We start from the raw sequence: 26,513 nt of genomic DNA, 5'->3' as shown, positions 1-26,513 counted from the left end.
TAATTGACCTAACTTGCCCCTAATAGAATCAGAAATAATAATTGAAATAAAAAATGAAAAACCCAAAAATAACTTCCCATAGCTACAATATTGCTCCCATTTCCCCTAGGATCCTACGACCATTCTTTGCCCAACCACAAACTATGAGTTTTGGCTGGGGTTCTTGCTGGGGCATGGCTGCATCATTCGCCTCAATTGAAAGGAGCTCAACTCCGGCAAGTTGGCTTCAACTTAGAGGCAGGATAAATTTGGACCCATCCTTTTGAACTAAGTTGGAAAACCACCTGCTGTCAGAATTGGCGATATGAAACGTTTCAAAAATAAAAGATTTCAATCTTCAAAACATATTCAATTTTTTCTTCTTTATTTCTCGACAATTGCTTCATCAATAACTTCTTCATAGGATTCCAGAGGGTCTCCATGAAATTCAAGAATATCAACAGCGTAAAATATTGGGGAGATATCCTATACTTTTTGTAATTCCACTATATATGCATTGTTCACATATTTCTTCAAAATTCAATAGGGGCTCACTTTTTTGGACTTGAGCTTATTGTAGGACCCCAATGAAAGCCTCTTCAAGTACACTATTACTAAGTCACCTTCCTTGAACATCGTTGCTCATTTGAAGCTCCTCAATACTTTATATTAATTTCTTCATTTTTTTTTTCTTGATTTGAGCATGCAAATCTTGAATATACTCAGTAAAAGCAATGGCATCATAATTTATTTTTTCTTGCACTAGTAATGACATGAGGTCAAGGACATGATTAGGAGTTCTTTGAAATGGTGATTTTCTCGTAGTCCGATTCACTGAACTATTGTAAGAAAATTTAGCATGGGGTAAAGCGAGGTCCCACTGAGATATATTATCACCAACAATACCTCTCAAATGATTACCAAGGCTCTTATTCATAACTTCGATTTGCCCATCTATTTATGGGTGATAAGCATTAGAAAATTGAGACTTCCATAAAGTGGGCCACAAATTACTCAAGAACATTATATTATGATTAGATGCAAGGGACTTGGGAACACCATGTAGCCTCATGATACCTTTGAAGAAGATATTGGCAATGTCTGTAGCATCTATAGTTTTTCTATAAAGAACAAAATGTGATATTTTGAAAAATAGATCAATGACAACTATAGAGTCTATACATCACTTGGTTTGTAGAAATCCATGTACAATGTTTATAGAGATATCAACTCATGGGGCATTTGGAAAAAGGAAGGGAGTATAAAGACATGTATTTTGTTAATGATCTTAAGATACTTAGCAAATTCGACAACGGGTCACTAATATGTCAACATCCCTGCGCATGTGTGGCAAAACTATTTTACTTCAAGCATAGCCATGGCTTTGTCCCTTTTGAAGTGCCCACCTAAGCCTCCACCATGAAGCTCCATAATTATCTTTTCCCTTGGGGAGTATTCCATTATAAATAAATAGTCATTATGGATGAGATACTCACTCATGGGATCTCTCTGATTAACACATCTTTCTAAGACCCTACTGAAAATTGGGTAATCTTTATATTGGTATTTTCTTACCTCAAACCAGTGTAGAAAAAAATCAGGCAGTTCAAATTCTAACAGCCCGGTCCCAGTTAGATTGGCATTGGCCATTGGGCGGTTCTAGTTTCGGTCGGTTTTGGTGAACCGACTGGGTATTTTTTTAAAAAATAATATATATATATATATATATATATATATATATATATATATATATATATATATATAAAATCTTATAAAAATAAGGGATTTTATTTGAAATGCATTTTTATTTTTTTTATCATTTTGGCAAAGTTTGGAATTTTTTTCGCCATTAATATTTACATTTCCCCTTTTTTGGTAAATTTCAAAAATACCACTGGGCACAAATCGATTATTTACTTATTTTTTTTAAAAAATTAATTTTCAAATTATTTGGATATGTTTTTGATTAATCATGTTTTAAATATAATTTTCATATTTTATGAGATTTGTTTTATGTCTTTTTTTTTTCAACACTTCTTTGACAACCCAGAACTTGCCCAATTAAGTCAGTTTAACTGCTTTAGGCCCCATGTCCGGTTAACCGTTCCAGTTCGATATTTCCTACACTTCTTCAAACCCCAACACTTCCATAGACAAAGTTTCAAGCAATGCCACCCTTCTACTTAAAGCATCAATTGCATTGTTTAGGTTATAACCTTGTACTTTAATAGGAATATGTATTCTTGAAGAGAAGCCATCGCCACTTAGGATAACGTGCATTTAACTTCTCTTGGGAGTTGAAGTATTAAAGTGCTTTGTAATCCGAGTATAGAATAAATTCCCTACGGATTAGGCAGTGCCTCCAATAGCACAAGGCTTACACGATTGCATAAAACTCATCCTCACAAAACCGAGTACTTACTTACGTGCTTCATTTAACTTCTCATTAAAGAAAGCCACTGGTTCCCCCTCTTGACTTTGAACAGCCTTTATGCCAACATTTGATGCATCAGATTCACCTTCTAACACTTTGGAGATATTTGGTACTCCGAGTACGGGTGCTTGCATCATCCTTTGTTTAATTAAAGTGGAGCTCTTATCGGTAGGGGAACTCTATGAAAACTTTTAAGCTTTCATACAATTATTCACTCGTGCTGTTGGAATGCATATCAATAAGTGACATTGGCACTGTCACTCAGCTATGTCCTTCACCTTTTCTTGCTCCACCTTAATTCTGTAAGGTGAACAAAATACCCCCCAAAAGATAACATTATCCATCGTAAATGAGCCTTTTTAAATTCACAAATAGTAATTCCTTCCTTAGTACATCAGAAACTTTCAAGTGGTCCAGATGATTATGTAGGTTGACATTAAAAAACAAGATATCATCAAAATAAACAAAAAAAAGTTATCAATAAAAAAAGAAATACTTTAGTCATTAGGTGCATGAAGGTGCCTGGTGTAGAAAGCCCAATGGCATCATTGGCCACTCATAGAATCGATCTCGAGTTTTGAATGCGGTCTTCCATTCATCCTCAAGATGAATCTGAATTTGATGGTAATCATTACTTAAATTGATATTTGAGAAAACTTTGGCCCTGTGAAGTATATTTAACATATCATCAAGTCTGGGCATGGAAAATCAGTATTTGATTGCAATATTGTTAATCACTCTACTATCTACGCACATCCTCCATGATCCATCCATTTTGGGAGTTACTAATACAAGGATCACATGGTGACAAGCTTTATCAAATTAGACCCTTCCTAAGTAAATCAACAATTTGTATGTGTAAGTCGTCATTTCACATGGGCCTCATTCGGTATTAAGCTAAATTTGGTAGGTTAGAACTGGGCACCAAGTCAATGTTATGCTAAATATTTCTCGTTGAGGGAGGACCATCAGGCAATTCTTCTATCATCAAGTCTTTATACTTCTCAAGTAGAGGCTTAAGGGACTTAGGAAATGAAGTACATGCTATATTTTTTTTGGCAAATAATACATAAATCACATCCTTAACCTTGCTATTCCCTTTTAACTTTTGCAACTTTGACCCACCTTTTTAGTAGATTTCGGTGCGGGAAGTTGTTTCATAGGGTATAGTGTGATGTTAATACTATCTTTGATAAAAGAACAAGTGTTTAGTCTAGTTTTATGCATCATATCATGATTATAAAGCTAGGGCCTCTCAAGTAAGATGTGGCATACATCCATGAGTACTACATCGCATTATACTTCATTGTTAAAATTAGCACCAATAGAGAATGAGATTAAACATCGAGTAAGATCTGGTACCTCACATCCTTTCTTGAACCTTGGAATGTTATATGGGTATGGGTGCTTGTGCTCTTTCAGTTTCAATTTATCTATCGTTTCCGTAGATACAATATTTTCACTACTCCCACCATTAATTAATATTGTACATAAGTCACCTCCTAACCTGTAAGTGGTTCAAAAAATGTTATGTTGCCCCCACTTCTCTTCATCAAATGGTATTGGAGTTGATAACATGGTTCGTTGAAAGACTAAGGTTTCACCCCTCTGTCTCCATACAAATCCTCATTGAGTTCATCATCATTCGGGGGCAGAACAAGATGCATACATCTTTCACCATCGTTACCTTAGCTCCAAAACGGGTCTTCAGATTATGTCCACGTTGAAGCTCAACACATTGCAGTGTGAGTTTATCTACACTCTCCACTAGGGGTTGAACTACTTGAGTCAATAAATTCAATCCTTTGAGGGGTGTCGCTTTTGAAGCTATCTTAATCTGCTATGATACTATTTCATGTAAATTAGGGTTGATTCTTCACAAATCAGCACCTTAATTTGCAGAAACTCCAATAGATGACAAGCCTTAAAAGGCAAAAGAGTGAAGAAGGAATGAAAAAATTACAATATCAAAATAGGAATCCACCTCCCAACTTTTATTAACTCAAAGTCCCTAGAAAAAACATAAGTGAACTCGTAAGCTCTTCAATAAGTATTTTAGTAACTCAGAAACCCTAGAAAGCATACCTTTTTTACCATTCTTATATTGAATTCCAACACCGGCCTTCAAATTCCTTCTATGCTGAAGCTCATCGATATGCAACGTGAGTTTATATGCTCTCTCCACTAGGGATTGAACTACTTGAGTCAACAAATTTAATCATTTTAGGGATGTCTCTTAACCGGCTCCAATTAGAAACTCTAATTATTTCTAAAATTTTAATATATTTGTTCTCTCTAAAATTTAAAATTTGATAGTTTCTCTCTCTGAAAACTTTGAGATATTTATCTCTAAAATTTTTAGGCAGTTTCTTTCTCTAAAATTTGATGTAGTTTCTATATTTAAAATTTTAATATACTTTCTCTCTCTAAAACTTTAGATTTGAAATAATTTTTCTCTCTAAAAAAATTTGAAATAGTTTCTATTTGCAAAAATTTTAAGAAGCTCTCTCTCTAAAACCTTAAATTTGAGATAGTTTCTCTCGCTAAAAACTCTCATAGACTCTCTCTAAAATTTAATATAGTTTCTCTCTAAAACTTAAATTTGACATAATTTCTCCATCTAAAATTTTGGTATTATCTCTCTAAAATTTTTTAGATACTTTCTATCTAAAATTTGATATAGTTTCTCTCTTTTAAAATTCTAACATGCTTTATCTCTTTAAAATTTGTGATAGTTTCTCTCTTTATAATTTTTTGAGATAGCTTTTCTCTTAAAAAATTTCTCTTTAAAAATTTTTAAGTAGACAAGTGGAAATGAACAAACCAGGTGATTTTCAAAGATTTAATAAAATTAAAAAAATACAGGTTTTGGTATGGAAATGAAATCATGGAAAAGTTAGCTGATTTTCTAAGATTTAATTTCTATAGAATTTTAATATCTTAGTCATTAAACAAATCAAACGGTTGATTTCAATAATATCCAAGATATTAAAAATCCATGCCCTAAAATTTATGTGCCCAAATGGATCCATTGCTCAATCGCGATGCCAATCCTCCCATCAACTCTTTCTCAATAGAACTTACCAAAAAAACAAAAAAACTCTTTCTCAATATGCTTTTCATATATATATATATATATATTTCGTTTCTTTGAACACCAATGGATTCTCATCTACTTGATCGAAATGTGCCACTAGCCGCTTGAATGCATATACGGCATTGGTGCTTATTTGGACAGTGCCATTTTTCCTTTTTTTGTGGTGGCAGGATTCAAACTCAACAAAGTCCTTTGCAATCTTCAGATACTTAAAACTAATCAACTCGAAACCCAAATCCCTAATTTTCATTTTGGTTGAGGGGGGGAAAGAAAAACATAGCATGCTACAACAACCTTGGGCTAGGCCTGTGCCTTTGCCGTTTTAAATCAAATGAATAAGGCCTAGGCTTTATGGAAACAAAATAAAGCCTCACCTCAAATCTTTGTCCTGAAAGTACTTTTGACGACAAAAATTTCTATGATGGCTTTAGAATCAAATTTTAAAACCGACAATAAAATTTGAAACTAAAAAATTGATATAGATTTTGCAGATTTGTAAACACTTACCTTTAAAGCAAAATGGACGGCCTAAATAAATTGTTAGAATATACATTATTTTTAGAGTTTGAAATCCTACTTTCTTTTTTTTTTCACAACGATAATTTCAAATCGAGATGATCAATGTAAAGATTTTTCAACGCTAAACTTGCAATTTTTTATTTGTTATAAAGTAAGGATTTAGTTATTTTGATCGGGCTGCCGCCCTATCAAACCATTTTCCTTTTTAATCACACACAAAATGAAAGCACCTAAGAGAGGTTAAACAATCAAATTAGGCACACCATTAAATTTGCAAAAAGATGTATTTTTGGATTTCAACCAATACAAGAATTTATAATTACACAAAGCGTGGATGATAGTCCCAAATCTGGTGCAAGATGGACTATTGTAGGGGATTTATTAAGACTGTTGAATTTGGAATATGGTAAAATAGCTCATAGACTGGGAATTACCCCCTTTATGGGTGTCACAATGGCTCTATTTGCAATATTTCTATTATTTTAAAAATTTATAATTCTTCTATTTTACTGGATGGAATCTCAGTGAGTTTGGTAAAAAAAAAAAGCTAAAAAAAATGACATGAAAATCTGTTTCCACCCCAAATTAAAATATTATTTGTAAGACTTGAAATCCTTCTTTTTCTTCTTTTTTATATTTAAATGTCTCGAAGTTGAGATAATCATCATCGTAACAAAAATTTCCATTAGGTTTTTGAAGTGCAACTTACCTCTACAGTGTAAATTTTTTTTTAGGTAAATTAGTGGGGCGGAAAGCCCCCTACCCGTTTTCATTGATAAGTAAAAAATAGAAAGTTTACAGCTCATTACCATAAAACCCTATAACAGGGCACTTGTGCCAAATCATGAGTTAAAACAAGACAAATAAAATCCGACGAACGAGAACGCCAAACAGTAGCTCCTTGATAATATATAACCCTCTTTGTAAGAATATCAGCCACCATATTGGTTTCACAAAAAATGTAGGAAATGAACCACCCACATTTAGAGAAGCGTTGTCGACAATTTACTACCACCGTATGTAACTCTAGAGTGTATAGTTAACACCTCATATAAACCATTTTTATCCTTAAATGATAGGAGAGGGCACTTCCACTCTTTCACTGCCAAAAATGTGCTTCTTGAGGGGGACAAAGTCTCGAACACCCTAATCCACCTACTTGGGGACCAAATCAACGTTACACCCACATTAGCCCTCATGCTTAGGGAGGGAGACTAAGTGATCTACCACGTCTCTTCCTAAAAATTAAAGAAATTTTATCCAAAGATGCACTATTTAATATTTTACACATTTGCAACTATTGTGACTCATAATCATACATCTTTTGATGAATATTTTGAAATTGATAAAACTACATAGGTAAAATGTTAAATAGTTAATCTTTTATGGGTAATTTCTCTAAATTTCCCTAAAAATTCATAAGATATCTCTGTCAGAAATATGAGTGTCTAAGTTTTGGGAAAGCTTTCTATATTCCCTCTACAACATAGAAATTCTATCCTCCCCTTTAGCCAACCGTACATTTTTGAATGGAAGGCTAAAATTGCCCCAATTAGAATGTCACATTTCTGCACTGTTTTATTTTTAATTTTTTTTTCTATAAACTATTTTGACATCAAATCTTGGACGTCCATTCCTCTATTAAATTCACACTAACGAAAAATATAAAAAAAAATATTTTCAATGAAATAAAATGATCAAAATACCTCTAAAAGCTTTAAAAGGTATTTTGATCATTATTTTTTATCGAAAAATTATTGTTAACATTTTTATAAGTGCGCTCCAGTGAGAAGATGACGTGTACCACATTTCATATTCAGAAAATTTGTATTAAAAAAAACTAAAAATAAAATAATTTGAGACATCATATCTAAGATCAAACGGTGATTGACTCTCTTGATCAAGAATGGACAGCTGGATGGTAACAAGAATCTATGTTGTAAGGGAACATAGAAAACTTTCCCCTTAATTTTATCTCTAGAAAAATTGATACTTTACACACCACTCAATAACGATATGTTCGCCTAATAACTTAAAGAATAGTACGAATGGGACTCGCAAATATTGGATTCACATAATGCCACAACCCTGAAATTCAATCGCAAATATTGGATTCACATAATGCCACAACCCTGAAATAAGCTATTGAACGTCTCCCAAAATCTAAAATTACAGGCAAGAAATAAAAAAAAGCTCACAAGGCTTTCTATATCCTTCATTCTCACTAAGATTAACACGAGAAAATCAAAAGCATCAGAAAAGGTCATCTCTTCTCTCTACTGATTATCAAATATTATTTATTACTACTAAGCATAAAGAATCTCTTGGTAGCTGCTCAGTACTTTTGAGCAGTAGGTACAAGCAACGAAAACCATGGAAGAAGACTTATATTACAAAGAATTAGAAGAAATCAGGCTCTAGGGTAGCGTGATCGCCCTTTCTTTTTTAGAAACTCAGGGATCTCAAAAGAACCAGTATCACTGAGAGTGGAGGAGGGGCGACGGTTAATGCCGAGGTTCACATCTCCATGGGTTTGAGGAAGTGTAGCCTGCAATCCGCCATACAAATTTATGTCAGAACAAACATTAGCAAAACTACGAGATTTGGGTCTTATAAAGCATGCTCTCTCTAGATCACTCATGCAAATCTCTCTCTAGATCACTCATGCAAATTTCTCTCTCTCTCTCTCTCTCTCTCTCTCTCTCTCTCTCATACAGAACAACCAATTCTCACGTTCATGTAAAAGATGAAGACGGATTCTGAAAAAAAAGGAAAAATTAAAAAAGAATGACGAACAAGCCAACAACCTGCATCGGCCGGCCTTCTGCTTCATCCTGGCGTTTGAAACCAGTAGCGATCAGAGTTATGCTGACCTGAAATCAAACAAATAGCTCATCAATGTTGAGCAGACTGCAACAGGGAGGTTTACAAATCATAAATATGAAATTTGAAACGAAACAGTAACGGGCAAACCACATTTAGCCAATTATTTACATATTCGAAGTTGTCACTGCAGATAGCGAAAAATGTTGTCCAATAGAATTAGCCAAAGAATCCCTTTTAATGTGGAAGACAACTGCAGTGGTAGAAAGTGATTATTCTTGGGTATTTCTTTATATATGGCCAGGAAACTGGTCTGAAAAAAGGAAGAGCCCTCACCATAGTGTGGTGTATTTATTTCAGCCCTCTTAATAGATATGATGGATACATTTTGCCTAGAGGATATGAGGATTTTAAATCTTACACGTAGTGGTATTATGCTTGCAATATTGTCTTCGCTTTAAAAATGGTTGTGCGCTGAAAAGAAAAACTCCTATTTACTTACTTGACCACTGAGTGACTGATCAATCACTGCTCCAAAAATAAGATTTGCACTTGGATCAACAAGGTCATAGATTACTTCTGCAGCTGCATTAACCTGCATTTGAATCATAGTTGAAAGTAGTTGAAACTTAGTATCAAATGGATAAGATAGGATGAACAACATAAACACTCTATCCAAGTTAATCAACAGCTTCCACTGGTACCCATTTGAACTAAAGATAATATGGGCTGTCGTTCCATAACTTAGAATGAAAAGGTAAACTACAATTTTAAGGATCACAGAATGGAAGGCCATGGAGTGGGACCCCCATTGTAGTGTCCTGCTCTGGTATACCCTGCTCTCTTTTCATCACCATCAGTCATTATGGGCAATGGCAAAAACCAGTCCAGTGGGTTACAGTATATTTTCCCAAACTTGGAACTGTATCAGTTCTATATGAACCACTGCAGTAAGGAAGCTCAAGAATGACTCAATAGTTGGACTAAACATCACGATCCATTTAATAGAATATGATACTTGGCATCCTCTAGGGATGCAGTGGAATACTCAAAGCAGCCAAGATTGAATGGAATACAATCCAATGAATAATGCACACTCGTTGCGCATAGAACCAAATAGGTGATAAGAGTACCTCGTACAAAGTCAGATCATTCCCACCAGTAATATTCCAAACAATTCCAGTTGCTCTTTCAATACCAATATCTAGTAGTGGTGACTGGATGGCATTCAATGCAGCATCTCTTGCCCTTGTCTTGCCTGCAGAAAGAAAACATCATGATAATCTATTAAATTACATGAAACATTAACAACACAAGCCATACAAATTTTTACCATTCCAACAAAAGATGTGTTCTAACAATATATATAGGAGCTTAAAGGTCCAAGGACATCCAAATCTCTGGAGAACCCTAATCATGGTCCTAGCTAATTGAACACCACCACTGCAAACAGTGAAGGAAGAGCATATACCTGAGCCATTGGTGTCTACCCAACACTAGTGCATCAAAGAGCTCTGACAAATGGGCTCAACAAAGTAAATACATTATCCAGCCTCATCACTGTCGTCTCAGAACAATTAGTCCTAAAACTGCCCCAACTGGAATATCTCACAATACCTAAACTTCCAATTGAAGAGAGAACACTAGACTTAAAAAAGTCCTTGACAACATACGAATTTTCTTTCAATCTAAAATAAAAAATGGGTGAGTATATTTCTTATGTCTGTAACCTTTAAGGAAAAAAGGATTGTATAAAGTAAGACCATTATCTTTTGTACATAAAAGTCACGAACAACCTAAGTTGGACAGCTGGGGTGTGTCATTTCTCCACATGAAAGTCTGAGGAGATTTTTTTTTTTGGACTTCAAGCGCAATCAAGGATACATCCCAATAGCCTTATTTCACATTAGATAGCTAGGGTGATTGTGTTGAGGATTGATGTCTTGTATTATGAGGAAATAGATTTGGCAAGGTGGAGTCCAAAAGACAAAGGGCCGTTAAAAGCCCTACGGGCCTTCGGCCCTTTGGGCTTTTAACGGCCTCCGAAGTCGTCCTGACAGGTTGACTTGACGGACTCGGCCCTTGTGGGGGTTCGGGGGCGGCAGGCCCCAAGGAAAAATTCGAATATATCCATACATGGGATTCGATATATCTGGGACTTGATATATGGTACAAGGGTATTTCGGTAATTTGTATCATCTATCTGAGACTCGATATAAATTGTTGCGATTGGGGGTTCATCCAAAAGTTAGGGGTTAAGGGAAAAACGCAGATTTCTTTGTAATTAGATAAAAACAGAGAGGCGTGAGGAAGAGAGAGTATTGTAACCCTATTATCTATTGCCAATAAAGAAGCTCTAATCTCCCGTGGACATAGGCACGGTGCCGAACCACATATATCTTTGCGTTGTGGTTGGTTGTCACTTTCTTTTGTGTTTGTTTCTTCTTTTTTGTTTTCGTGGATTGCTTTTCGTTTCTACAGATTGTAACCTTTTTGTTCCAAAGGTAAACCATAGTCATATTGTATACTTACCATAGTCATATTGTATACTTACCCCTTAAAAAAAATATGGTCGCTATGAGCTATACATCATTGAAACATATATGCCTAGGCTGAAGTACTTTTTATTTTCTTCAGGTGTTCAAGGAATAAATTTCTTGGTCTGCGGAATGCAAATATGATTCTATCTTTGTGTTAGTGAACAAACCATCACTATGAAATGCAAGCTGAAACTAAAGTACTTGTCAGAGGCATCTATGGCTTCAACACACCCTAGAAAGGAAAGAACTTTCGCAGCACATCAAGGACCTAAAAGACCATATTTCAAGGCCATGGGTACTACTTGGGGACTGCAATTCTATTCTTGATAACTCAGAGAAGATGGGAGGCTTGGATATTAATCGAAATGATGCAGAGGAGTTGATCAATACATTATTGAAGTGTAAGCTACTGGACTCAGGAGGTTGTAGGACTTCTCCTAATGTCAAGGAATTAAGGAGAGGCTGGGCTGTGCAATAGCTAATTCTGGGTGGATGTTTCATTTCCCACAGACTATAGTTGAACTCCTTCCTAAATGCACATCGGACTACTACCCTGTTGTGGTATACCCATGCAAAACCTCCCAGCAAGCAGAAACATTTTAAGTTCTTCTTTTAGTTCAGAAGATTAAAGATTCTTGGAGGTTATATGGACACCCATGTACATAATGGTATGCAAATTGTAAAGATTGAGGGCAGACTGCAAAGGATGGAACACAGATGTCTTTGGCAATGTTAACTATAAGATTAGGGAGGTGTATGATAGCTTATCTATTATCCATGATTATTTAACCATAAACCCTAAGGAATCGGACCTTGAGGTACAAGAAAAGGAGCTACCTGACAAGCTCGAGTTATGTTGGGTAGGGAAGAAAGCGTTTGGAGCAGAAAAGCTATGGCTGAAAACCGGCGATTTTAATATCAAGTTCCTCTACCTTCTACACTCGTAAGAAGAAGTGATCGTTTATCTGTTCTCAAGGATGCCCAGGGGAATCTAAAGAAGATGTCGAGATTCACATGCTGGACTTCTATAAACATCCACGGGCCCCTTCAAACCAGGAGATATCTTTCCCTCCATATGATGCCTTCTTGCCAACTACACAGCTTTCTGATTCGTGGCGGCAATCACCAGCGAGGTAATGTTGGATGAATTCAAGGAAACCATTTGGGGCGTGAAAAGGAAAAATAATCCTGGCCTAGATGGTTTTAATGTTGAACTTTTCAAATTGAGTTTTGATTTCATTAAGAAGGATCTTTTTGTAGCCATCTCTAATTTTTTTCAGAAAAGGTAACTTTGTAAAGAAATCCATTCTAATGCTCTGCACAGAGTTCGGATTCAGGGATTTCAAAAACTTTAATGGATTATAACGAGCTGAGTATATAGCCCAAAGTGACTCACTGTCTGTCATACCGTTGACGCTATCTATTCATTGCTCCATTGGCTTGGCTCGCTCTCTCTCCAAATCTCATATGAAAGACATAAGCCCTATTGGTCTATGCAATACCATCATCATTATTATCATCAGAGCCTTTTTTCCAACTATTTGGGTCAGCTACACAAATCTTGGTCTGCCAGATCAAGGGTCATACCCTCAGTGAAGCCATAAGTCGCCATATCTTTTCTCACTACATCCAACCATGTCCTTTTTGGGCCTACCCCTTGCCTTTTTTGAGCCTTCCACTTGAACTAAGTTGCATTTCTTAATATGTGTTGTACTTGGTCTACGTTGCACATGGCCAACCCACCTAAGTCTACTTTCTCTCATCTTATTGCCTATTAGAGCCACACTTTTAAGTTCTCTCAAATGTATTCATTTCGAATTTTATCACGTCTTGTCATGCCACTCATTCATCTCAACATCCTCATCTTAGCTACACTCATCCGATGGGTATCTTGTTTCTTGATTGCCCAATATTCCACTCTATAAAGCAAAGCTAGTCTCACAGCTGTCCTATAGAATTATCCCTTCAACGTCATTGGTATGCGACGATCACATAGAACTCTTGGTCTACGCAATATATTATACTAAGTTTAGATCATTGCTAGTAGATTGAAAGCAATGATGATTAACCTTATCCACCCTTGCCAAGCTGCATTTTTGAAAGGCAGACTAATTTCAAACAATGTGTTGATGGCGAATGAGCTCTTCTCGATGTGTAGTAGAACGTCCTCCAAGACAAAGATCTGTCTTCAGTTAGACCTCTGTAGTGCTTAAGACCGGGTTAACTAGAATTTTCTCGTGGGTTCATTAACTGCTTTGGGTTTCCCTAGTAAACTTGTCCATTGGGTTTTTTTTTTGAGGAATAAACTTGTCCATTGGGTTTGTTTTTGAGGAATAAACTTATCCATTGGGTTCCTGCTGTATAACCACCTCAAGTTTCTCTATTCTCTTTTAATGCTACCTCCTTTGGGTATTTTACGGCTAAACGTGGTCTTTGTGAAGGGGACCCACTATCCCCTTACCTGTTTCTATTTGTTATGGACTATCTGAGTATGCAACTAGACTATTTCCTTCAAACTAATAGACTGCTAAGTCCTTTTCACAATGGCGGTAATATGGGAGTTAATGACCTAATGTACACTGATGATGTGCTATTTTTCTATGAAGCATCCATCTCCATGGAAAAAACTCTCAAAACCTTGCTTTCTGATTTTGCAAAGCCACTAGTTAAAGTGTCAATGTAACCAAATCCAAGTCATTCTTTTTCAAGACTGGGGGAATCTTCCAAGCTCTATATTCTATCCATTTGGAATTTTGGCGAGTGGTCTTTGCCATCAAAGTATTTTAGTTTACCTCTATCTCATAGGTGCTTAAGGGAGTCTCAATATCATTACCTTTCTAATAGTGGTTCAAGGCAAGCTCTGTGCTTATCTTTTGAAGGTCATTCACAGCTCCTCAAATCTGTCCCATGTGCCTCCTCAATTTATTGGCTTCTTTCTTTTCTTCTTCCTTCTAAAATTTCCCACTCAATTGCAAGATTACGATGTGACTTTCTATCGAGTGGGAATGTGGATACTTGCATTGCAGCCTTACTTGGTTTGCAGGGATAGCATATGTTTAAAGCTTGAAGAGGAGGCTCTTGGTGGTCCACATACCTATGATTTTAATTGGGAATGTATGATGAAAATTGCATGGCATATTAGTTCTAACCATGATGCCTTGAGTCCCATGTTTTCAAACACATGGATGGAAGTAGTGAGAGGAGATATGGCAACTTATGGTTTGATTGAGGGTATAACCCTTGATAGAGAAAAATGGTGGAACAAAATTCATGTGGAACAAAATTCATGTGGAAAAAAATGGTGGAACAAAATGTTGGAATAAGGCTCGGATGATGATAATGATAATACATTTGTCGAAAGAAATATGTGTGGCAGGTAGGCCCTAAGGGGATATGGAATGATTAGTGGAGGGGCATTTTCATGAGGTTGAACTTATTGAGAAATGAGGTTCTTTGGATTATTTGGATCATCGGAATTTTCCCAAAGCAGCCTTTGGAATACTTTTGGCCAGAATTTACATAAAGAACTGCGTGTCCGGCATGATCTGAAAGTCGATGCTTTTATCCAAAATTGTTCTCAATGGTACATTAGGTGGATTAATCCAAGCCTAAAATGTTGTGCACTCCAATGTTTTGTGGACCAAACCCAATTATGATCAGTTGGTATGGATTCATTCTCCCAATAGCGATTTCTTAATTAAAGGTGTTTAGGAGTTGATTGCACAAAGGGCAGTTAAGCCTGGTTTCAAGGAAGTTTAGAAGGCACAGGCGCACCCCAGGGCCAATGATACGCCTGGTTGGCTATCCATGGCAGACTTCTGACCATGAAACTTCTTCAACCGCATGGGATAAACTTGGCCACCCGCTGGCACCATATGCCAGGCACATGAGGAATCAACTAAGCATTGTGATGCTTTCATATGCCATACCAAGTTGATTTGGAAATCCATTACTCTTCAATGTAGAAAAGCTTTGCAAGTTGGGAGGACATAAAGAGGGGAACCAGAAAATACATGCTGGCCGCTGTTACTCTGGTGAAATTAGTCTTAAGGGCATTATCCTTCATATTAGCTGATTCACCTTTGTCAGAAGATGGAGGTTTCATCCCAGTGAGAGGGTCATCACAGAAAATCTGCGTTTTTAAGTGGTTGGAATCTCCTCATCAGCTATTTTAGACGTGCAGTGGTCGCCTCTGGATTTGGCATACCTTAAGTTAAATATTGATGGAGCTTCATTGGGAAATCCAGGTAGGGCTGGTTGGGGAGGCATCATTCGCGACCACAATGGGAGATTTGAAGCTTGATTTTCATATTCTTTTGGAGAAATACAAATAACGCAATTTCAGGCTTTGGAAAGTGGATTGCAGATGGCTAAACACATTAACTCTAGGAGCATCAAGATTGAAAGTGATTTCAAACTTCTGTTGGTGTCAATGCAAGGTTCAGTGACAGTCACATGAGATACCACAGTTTAGTTCAGAACTGCATTTGTTCAACTTTGTGATTACAAATGGACCATTAGACACATCTATATCAAGGCTGGTCAGGTTGCTGACTTATTGGCCAAAAAGGGTGCAAAGGATTCAGCTTCTAGAATTTGGCCAACAAAACCACATTTTATTTGCTTATTTTGCACTCTGATGTAGCAAGTATTCCCCAACAAAGGGTTGCTCCTTGTATTTATGTATTTTTTCTTTTTGTTAAGGTAAGCCGACCCCAAATAGTTGGGAAAAGGTTCTGATGATGATGATGATCTTTTTGTTAAGTTAATGAAAACAGGTAGGGGACCTCTTTACCCCGCTGATTTACCCAAAAAAGAGTCACATATAACTAGTACAACTATTTAGTAAAACATTTGAGGTAATTCTACAAAGTAGTGCAACACTTGCATAAAGTCTGAAAATCGTGGAGAGTTTATGAATAACACGAGTTGACCTTGTGACCAGCTTGATTTATTTTTTTTTTCTCCCTATTTTAATCTGGGTTAAACCAGATCATTCGCGCTCAAGAAGTCAGACCCCTCCCAAGTCGATCTGATTCACTCAGATTGAGCTGATCCAAACAGACTATTCAAACATTGATACTGTTTGTAACATGTGACTGTAGTTTACACTAGATAAGCAGAAAATAGGATAACCACCCTAAGAAAAGTATTTTTATGTGGCTGATTTATAGCTCTATATCATTCCCTGTGACCTTGGATACTTCTACATGTTGAGAACTGTCATAATCTACTTTTTTGACCAGTAAAAGCTCTTGTCATGATTTGCAGAAAGCAAGAAGGCGATGTGGATTACCCATCAACATTTTGTGGCAACCAAATCCAAAGAATGGAAGTGGAGTAGCCCATCATCGAAAGGTACATCACGTAAAATAGAAAGCATGGCGACATATTGTGGACGCATGCTACTCATTAGAAGTGAACATAGAATCCATAAAAGAAGGGGCAAGAAGAGCATAAGCATAGCCAAACCCAAAATCCGTAAAAACTAAGACTAGTTGACTTGCATTTACCTGTTGCAGTACCAATTCCCATTAATGAGGAACCGGCATTAGCCATAATGGCTCTCACATCAGCAAAATCAACATTGACTAAACCTGGAACCTGCAACAGAAAGAACCACCATCCAGATTGACGATAAAAAACTCAACCCATTTTTCCAGGATATTACATTTGAAATTCAAAAAACTTTAATCAAAACTGGACAATTTACTTCTTCAAATAGTATTCTTTAAATATAGCAAAGGAAAAAGAAAACATTTTGCATTAATTTCAGGACTTGAGTGATGCACTTCCTCTTTCCTCCTAATCAAACATCAAGTTACACGCTGACTGAAAACACAGTTGGCTGTTTAGATTATCATCTTTAATAGAACCTATCACAATACCAAAAATTAAAATCCAGCCTCCAATATAATTGCAGGCTGTAACTGATAATAGCCAGTTTAAGCATTTGGATAGAGCCAACTAAGGATATTACTGTTACGAATGTAATTTCCTGAGACAGACATAAGAAACTTGCATATTTCAAATAAGTGAAAAATTGAAATTGACATAATATGAGCATAAGTAGCAACCCAATATTATAATGTCAAATGGAAATAAATAACTCAGGTCCTTTTTGTTTTACACTTCACCGTAAATAACTTGCAGTCAAGTTAAACAAAAAACACATACAAATCTTGAATCAGCTAATTTTAAAAGAATAGTCAACATTAATCAGAAGCATTAAGCAATAAAACTGCCATATTACCCTGCTTCATATGAAAAAGTACCCATAATCCAATGAAATATGGAAACCATAATCCTTTGGAGTCTCACCATCCAATGAAATGAGAATCGATACGGACAAGGAGTAGGACCCCAGCATATACATGGACCACAATGGTGGGTTCCACACTCCCTCGATCGCCATCCATTTTATTGGATGGTCATGACAACTGATGATAGGTTCTCCATGGTCCATGATACTGTATTATAATTATCTCTACTAAACACTAAAAATATCAAGACTACAGCTTGTAAGGGACTACTTACTGTGATTATATCAGATATTCCACGAACACCTTGTCGGAGTATATCGTCTGCCAGGTTAAATGCTTCTGTTACAGGGGTAGATTGGGAAACAGCAGTCAACAACTTATCATTTGGGATGACAATAAGTGTATCAACATTATCTCTCAAAGCTGCTATCCCTTCTTGAGCTTGAACTGCTCTTCTACGACCCTCAAAAGAGAAGGGGGTTGTAACAATTCCTACAGTGAGGATGCCCATCGACTTTGCAACTCCTGCAATCACAGGGGCACCACCAGTCCCAGTGCCACCACCCATCCCAGCCTGTCACATTCATGTTAGATGTCAGAGGTGACAATAAACAATTCCTTTCGTAGATGCTACGTGCATGTGGCATAGAGAGAGAGAGAGAGAGTGAGAGAGAGAGAGAGAGAGAGATAGAGAGAGAGAGAGAGAGAGAGAGAGAGAGAGAGAGAGAGAAAGATTGCATCGTAAACTTCAAGAAGTAAATATCAACCACTCTGGGTTTATAATTTCAGAGTTCTAAAAAGTCTCATAGAAGCTGAGTGATAATTAGAAGCACAATATTTTGTTTAACACTAAGTATTATTGCATCACATCCCCTCAAAACTTCAAGCATTTGTGCAAGTACCGTACGATATTGGACTCCTCCTGGGAGGTCCCCTACCTTATCCACATTTGTCGTGAAAAAGATACAAACATGAGAATAGGAAAAAAAGGAAACAAAAAGAAAGAAAAGAATTCGCAACCATGAGTGCATACAAAGACAAAAGGCAAGTATTTACATGAAAAATGACACAGTATTTCTAAATATTCATGGAAGATTTCCAACAATTCTTCATTTGGCTTGACATCAAAATTCTGATGGTCACTTGATAAGAAATCAACACTATTTCAGCTACTTAACTTATATAAAATAGTACCACAAATCAGTGATGGCTGGATGCCTACCAGCTCTAAGATTAGCAGCACCATCTACATAAAAATACAAAGAAACATTTTTTTATTTTTTTTATTTTTGGGAAAAGGTGGCATTTATGTATAAACACAGAGCAATAATTTGTACAATATTTCCCATGAGGAACGGTGTAGCACCGCATCCCACAAGACAGGTGCTTTACAAGTTTGTTGAATTATAGTACAAATTATGTAGGTCAGTAGGTCCCCACCACAACAAAAATACAAAGGGAACTGTCAAAGAGTAGAGTATCAGCAAAAAAACAGTAGCAGTAAGTACAAAGAGAATTGTGCTAGCTTGCAGTGGCTAACTGATGCCTGTAATCCCCTCAGTTGCTCCATATCTCGCAAGTGAATCAGCCATAGAATTGGCTTCGCCCCGAGAAAGCCTCCAAAGATATGGTGCAGAGCAAGAGGCCCAAGATATGACATTTTTTGAGTCCCCTTCGACAAACACCCCAATCGAAGTCCTTCTCAAGGAGGCCCAGCTTGATTCACAATCATACATTGCCAGAGGTGATTGGTTTGGTCATCAACCTTCTCCACCTCTCGCCAAGAAGGGCAGTCTTTGTTTCTTTGAGGCTTCAGATACCTGAAACATCAGACACTGCACGTAAGCATGCTTTTTTCCAAGCAACTAGGTTTATCCTTTTCATGTTTGCTCGAACCCGACCATAGGAATTCCTTCATTTTAGAGTCACACTGGCCAGCATATAGAACACGGATAGAAAGATGGGGATGTCTGGGGAGGTGGCCTTGATGAGGGTAATGGCAGCCACCCAAAGAAAGGTATCTACATTTCCATGCCGTGAGTCTTTTTTGGAACCATTCTATGACACGGCCTTAGAGGGATTTCCAGGGTTTCCCTAAGCATAGAGGAAGTCCCAAATATTTAGATGGGAGTCTTTGGGTCCCGCAACCAATTCACTTGGCAAAGTTTTCCAAGGTTTGAAGTTTATATAAATTTCCAGCATGTTTAGATTGAGCCATGTTGATCCGCAAGCTGGTAGAGACTTAAGCAAAGGATGAACAACCACATGCTATCTACCTCCAAAATAAGAAGCATTGTAGAAGAACAGGATGTCATCTGCATATTCTAGATGGCATATCTCTAGCCTAACCCTTGAAGGCTCAAAGCTAGAGAGGGAGTCTCTTTAGAATGGTCTAGAGATTGATCCATAGTTATCGGAATCGCTCCACTGACCTCGCATTTCCGGTTTCGAAACCCGATTCCGCATTTTCGTTAAGGAATCTCCAAGGAAACCCTTTTTCGGAACCAAGGAAACTCGATTCCTTTATTTCAGAATCTCGATTTGACACATCTTTAGTTACTATTTTTCGAAACCAAGGAAACTCGATTCCTTAATTTCAGAATCTTGATGCAACACATCTTTAGAAATCATTTATCGGAACCAAGGAAACTCGATTCCTTAATTCGGAATCTCGATGCGACACATCTTTAGAAACTTGAACACATTAATTGCGGGTAGATGTTCCCAAATATATCGAATATGGTTTCCAGTGAGGATTAAATCTTGATTCCATGTCAATTGAAGTAGAAATCTTCCTTCGAATGCCTCTAGTGGTTGCAGGGTTTCATTATTTTACTTGTGTCACCCTAGATTGCCTTTACTATAAATTTAAAATACAACTATTAAATACAATACATACAATTAAAAGCAAAACCATGGCGTAGATATAAACCTATTTTGTCTTTATAATAATGAAGTCAAAATCATAATTTAGAAATACTTGTCTTTTGTATATAATGACCGTAAGTTTAATAGTCAACACAATCACTTTAAAATTTGGGAAACCTTCTAATAAGAAACTTCCAATATAGGTTCTAAAGTTGATGAAGCTCAAGATGTGCTTGTCGCTTCCTTCTCCATGAAAACGAAATCTCGATTCTTGGTGGGGGTCGTCAAATGCATTCTATAGTCCATATTATTGTAAATCTCGATCTTAAATTGGCATGGATTTTGATCCATATACTTCAGAAACTTGCTTCCAAATATATTAGAATCATGATTCAAAATATCAACATATCTTTGTTCCACATTTGTCAGAAACTCGATTCCATAGATGTCAGAAACTCGATTCCGCATATTAAGGAATCTCGACTCTTAGAGTGTCGATTCCAGGGGGATGGGAATCTCGATTCCAAGGAGGACGAAATCTCGATTCCATATATGGATGAAACTTGGATCTATTTCGGTCGAAACAAACACGATTCTCAAAAACTAGGAATCTCGTTCCTACCGATTCCTATTGTACGGACAATGATTCCTAAGACGGGAATCTTTGATCCGGTCGCGATTCCGTGATTCGGATTCCCAAGCGTTTCCAACAACTATGGATTGATCTACTTAACACCCCAGCTATTATGAAGATGAGGAATGATGAAAGTGGGTCACCCTATCTGAGGCCTCTCGTGAGCAAGAAATAGCCGTGGGGGTATCTGCTTATGAAAATAGAGAAGGACCTTGTGAAGGCACAGCTGAAGGTCCAGCCATTGCATTTGTTTCCAAACCCCATGTACTCAAGCAACTTGTCAAGACGGTGGTCAGCATCATAGGATTTTTTAACCAATCCAATTTAATAAGGCAAGTTTTTTCTCAAGGTGTCTTGAGTGGATGGTCTCATGGGCTGTTAGGGCACCATCGAGGTCTTTATAAAGCCAATCTGGTTAAGGGAGATAACAGAGCTGAGAACTTCCCAAAGACAATGAGGATTATAAGAGGAGTTCAAAATGCAGGTACACTTTGCCTAAGGTGATTGGTTTGGTCATGAACCTCCTCCACCACATGCCAAGCAGGACAATATAGGCATGTTTGAGGCTTCAGATACCTAAACCACCAGATATTCTATGTGAGCATACTTTTTCCCAAGCAACTAGATGAATCTTTTTCATGTTGCTGGAACCTGACCATGGGAATTCCTTCATTTTAGAGTCACACTGACCGGCATATGGAAGAGGGATAGAAAGATGGGGATGTTTGCCAGGGTGGGCTTGATAAAGGTAATGCAACCACCAAAAGAAAGGTATCTATCTTTCCATGCTGTGAGTCTTCTTTGGAACCATTCTATGACAGGGCCTCAGAAAGACCAGGGTTTCCCTAAGCATAGTGAAATCCCAAATATTTAGATGGGAATCTTTGGGTCCCACAACCATTTCTCTTAGCAAAGTTCTCCAAAGTTTTGGGGTTTATAGAAATTCCCATCATCTTTAGATTGAGCCACGTTGATCCACAAGCTAGCAGAGACTTCAAAGCAAAAGATGAACAACAACATGCCATCAAAAGCATTGCAGAAGAACAGGGTGTCTCTTGCATATTATAGATGCTCCCTGGCCCAAAACTTGAAGACTTAAAGCCAGAGAGGAGGACTCTCTGGTATAGTCTACAAATTGATCTCCTTAACATCTCGGCTATTATGGAGAAGAGGAATGGCTAGGTCACCCTGTCTGAGGCCTCTAGTGAGCCGGAAATAGCCATTGGGTTGCTGCTTATGAGAATAGAGAAGAAGCTTATGAAGGCACAGCTGGCGATCCAGCTTCTCCATTTGTTTCCATACCCCATCTTGTCAAGCACCTTCTCGAGAAGACGATTAGGTTTTCCCTGCATATCTCGCACATCAAATTTAAGGATAAAGGGCGGCTTTAGTAGCTGTCATGGTGGTATGTGTTCCATGCACGTAGGCGTCATGGGTTCGTTTCCTATACTCTCCGTGCTTTGGACGCTGCCCCCCCCTCTCTCTCTCTCTCTCTCTCTCTCTCTCTCTCTCTCTCTCTCTCTCTAATGTGGTGAAAGGTATTCCAAAAAAAAAGTTAAGGATAAGGCAAGTTTTGTCTCAAGGTGTCTTGCATGGATGGCCTGATGGGCTGTTAGGGTACCGTCAAGGATCTGTCTTATTCTTTATGAAACCACTCTGGTTAAGGGCATTAACAAAGTCGAGAACTTCCCAAAGCCAATGAGGATTGTTAGAGGAGTACATAAGGCTGGATCACACTTTCCCATAGGTCATTGGTTTGGTCATGAAACTCCTCCACCACTTGGCAAGTGGGGCAATGCTTGTCTGTTTGAGGCTTCAGATACCTAAACCACCGAACATTTTACCTGAGCATATTTTTTCCCAAGCAAATAGATGAGTCTTTTTCATGTTGCTAGAACCTGACCATATGAATTCCTTCATTTTAGAGTCACAATGGCCAGCATATGGAAGAGGGACAGAAATATGGGTATGTTTGCAAGGATGCCCATGATGAGGGTAATGTGACCACCAAAAGAAAGCAATCTACTTTTCCACACCGTAAGTCCTTGTTGGAACCATTCTATGACAAGGCCTCAAAGTGATTTCAGGGGTTTCCCTAAGCAAAGAGGAATTCCCTAATATTTACATGGGAGTCTTTGGGTCGCGCAACCAATTATCTTAGCAAAGTTCTCCAATGTTTGGGGGTTCATAGAAATGCCCATCATCTTTAGATTGAACCATGTTGATCCGCAAGCTAGAGAGCTAGAGGCTTCAAAGCAAAGAATGAAACACATATGATCTACCTCTTGGTCTGCAAAAGAACTTGGTGTGATCTGCATATTATAGATGACATATCTCTGGCCCAACACTTGGGAGGCCTCTCTGGTATAATCTAGAGATTGATCTACTTAACACCTCAGCTATTATGGAGAAGAGGAATGGCGAAGTGGCTCACTCTGTCTAAGGCCTCTCGTGAACTGGAAATAGCTGTTGGGTTTGCTGCTTATGAGAAAAGAGGAACTTGTGAAGGTACAGATGGAGTGCAACTTCTGTTGTCATGCACCTTGTCAAGAAGACACTAATCTAGGTGATCATAGGCTTTCTCCCAACCCAATTTAAGGATAAGGCAAGTTTTTCCTCGAAGTGTCTTAAGTGGATGGCCTGATGAGCTGTTAGGGTGCCGCCGAGGATCTTTCTTATTCTTTACCAAGCCACTCTGGTTACGGGAGATAACAAAATCAAGAACTTCCCGAAGCCAATGAGGTTTGTAAGAGGAGTTCAAAACGCTAATGAGATGAAAGTCTTTGATTTCTTCCGACTTCTTCAATTTTAGGAAAGATAGCAATGAACGTGGAATTCTTTCTCCTGTGAGCAATGCTGCTATTGTAGAATCCATTGAAAATGAAGGAACATCAGAAGCCATGACATCCCAAAATTTTGGAGAAGAGCACCATGAGAAAGCTCTTGGGCCCAGGGACCTCATCCTCTCCAAGGTCCGAGATAGACTTGTCGATTTCTTCCTAAGTTAAAGGGCATTTCAATAAAAGAAATTTGTCACTGATTAGCGAAAGGAGAGGTTGGCCACATGCAGTAGAGCTGATTGATCAGCTGTAGAAAGATTCGGAAGAAGGATATGATTGCATCAGATATTTCCAGGGGTTCATCAAGACAGTGGCTGCCGACTCTATGGTCGATGGCATGGGTCCTTAAAAAACTAAAAGAGATTTTATACAGGGCCAAATTTCATCTTCAATTACTATTAGCATAGATATCACCACACATTTAGTGATTGTAATAAAAACAAAGTCATATCATTTTGATTGCTGCATGTAGGCATATACGTGCCCAGATCAAAGGCATATGCATGGATGTACCAGAAATCCCAGTCCATGGTAATCCATGGCAATCTATTTCAACTCAAATGAGATAAAGAACTCCAGCTGCATGATTCCTTGGAAACAAATTGCCATCTAGCACCACAGGATACCAATTTGTTTTGTAAGTTTGTGTGTACAAAATTCATTTGATATTTGCTAATTTTAGTTCATATGACATCTCTCCGTATCAATCAGCTCTACCAAGTGTGACAACAACAATCAAGTAAAAGTTTTAAGAAGATGAAGAGGGAGAATAGCAGTTGCACAAACTATAGCATAATACACAGAATTGTTTTACAATTTTCAGAAATTATTTAGTGCAACTTCTTTCATGCCAGCAAAGGGGATTTAGGAGGAAACTATGTATAGGGTTCTCTTTTGTTGGGTTTTCACCAAGATATTTCATATGTTGGACCACTAAGTTACTGCTATTGATTCCAAACTCCTTCACCATCACAACCTAATAAGTAAAATCCTACAAACTGCTTGCAAGATGCATAAATGCCTCTAATAACATATTCTTATACCTTCAAGTTTGTTACAAACCAGAGATTCTTAAGTTGGGCCCAAGGACTTAATACTCAAAATAGGCCACAGAATCCCAAGGGATGACAGCACATGTTTCTAAGCAGTTCATAGAGTTTTAAAACATTGACGGACCACTGTGTGTTGTTTCTTGCTCATAACTCTCAGATACCAGATCGACAAAATGCAATATCTGATCATAATAAAAGAAATGCAAACCAAATTCAAGATCTTCCTAACAGATTACTCATGAACAAAGAAAAACTCTTGATGGCTATTTGAGACTAATATTAGAAACTGAGAAAGAATGAACCTAGAGTAAGTAAACCACAATTGACCACATACAAACCATGATAGCAGAAAGTAATAAATAGATAAGAACCCGATTGGGCCCTCCATTTCTGCTCACCCAAAAAAAAAAAAATAGATAAGAAAATCAAGAGCATATTTTCCAAGAATAATAATAATAATAACAACACTAAGAGCTTACCGTCACGAAAACCATGTCAGACCCATAAACCGCCTCCTCTATTGACTCCTTGCTTTCCTTTGCAGCATTCATGCCTATATCAGGGTTCCCCCCGGCTCCAAGGCCTCTTGTCAATTCCTGACCAATTTGCAATCGATTCTCAGGATAAACAGGCGACATCTTCATTGCCTGAACATCCGTATTCACAATCCAAAACTCCACCCCTTTCATTGAACTCTCAATCATTCTGTTAACAGCATTTGAACCACCCCCACCAACCCCAATGACCTTGATCTTGGCCTCATTGTAGTTATTTGATCGAGACCCATCTCTCAATGGTTCATTAAGAACAGTAGAATTCTCCTTTTTTGGGTTAATAACCTTATCACCTGTCTCTCCTCTTAGCATTGAAACCTCAGGATGGAGATTCAAGAATGGGTCTTTACTGTGATAAGGGGAGTGTGTTCCACTAGAGCTGTTAGAATTCGGAGAGCCGAGACTTGCTGAAACTCTCTTGTTTAAGCCCGAAATCCCCTTTTTCTCTTCAAAAACCTTCATTTGGACGCTTTTTCCTAGGAAATGAGTTATGCACGAATCAATCCCAACCATTTCAGAAACGAAATGGGGGGTGAATGAACTGCCTATCCTCTTATATGGAGCTTTGGAGTGCATAAATGGGTCAGAAATAGAGGTAAAGCAATTGAAATGAGTAGCCATTATGTGTTGCTCGAAGAAATTTCCTTGATATTTCACGAAGTGGAGAGAAATTCCCTTGATAACCCAATAACTCTTACGTCTGCAAGTCCATCATAAACCTTTATCACAAGAGCTCACCTAACGAAAATACACCATTAAAAGACAGAAAAAAATTAAACAATATCAAAGTTACTCTAAACCCCAAAAGGCGAAAAACCCATCTTGCATTTCCCTCACGAGAGAGACAGAGAAATGAAAATGCTCAATATAACTGCATTGAAGTTCTATAGGTTTAAAAAAGTGTCGAAAG

General features: G+C 37.6%; 1 protein-coding gene across 1 annotated transcript; it reads right to left on the bottom strand.

The window, feature by feature from the left end:
• Positions 1 to 8,093: 8,093 nt before the first annotated feature.
• LOC18444810 (cell division protein FtsZ homolog 2-2, chloroplastic) lies at positions 8,094 to 26,214 on the bottom strand. The gene is made up of 7 exons (XM_006854956.4): positions 25,529 to 26,214; positions 17,930 to 18,229; positions 16,906 to 16,996; positions 9,986 to 10,110; positions 9,355 to 9,447; positions 8,837 to 8,902; positions 8,094 to 8,577 (listed from the first exon to the last, which is right to left on the bottom strand). Exons 1-7 carry the CDS (start codon positions 26,177 to 26,179, stop codon positions 8,440 to 8,442), a joined length of 1,464 nt encoding a protein of 487 aa, XP_006855018.3. The 5' UTR covers positions 26,180 to 26,214; the 3' UTR covers positions 8,094 to 8,439.
• Positions 26,215 to 26,513: the final 299 nt, after the last annotated feature.

Source organism: Amborella trichopoda, chromosome 11 (assembly GCF_054954075.1).
Source record: "Amborella trichopoda isolate Santa Cruz 75 chromosome 11, AtrichopodaSantaCruz75HAP2 v2.0, whole genome shotgun sequence".
In the NCBI taxonomy this organism is placed as follows: domain Eukaryota; kingdom Viridiplantae; phylum Streptophyta; class Magnoliopsida; order Amborellales; family Amborellaceae; genus Amborella; species Amborella trichopoda.
This window is presented reverse-complemented; position numbering and strand designations above follow the sequence as displayed.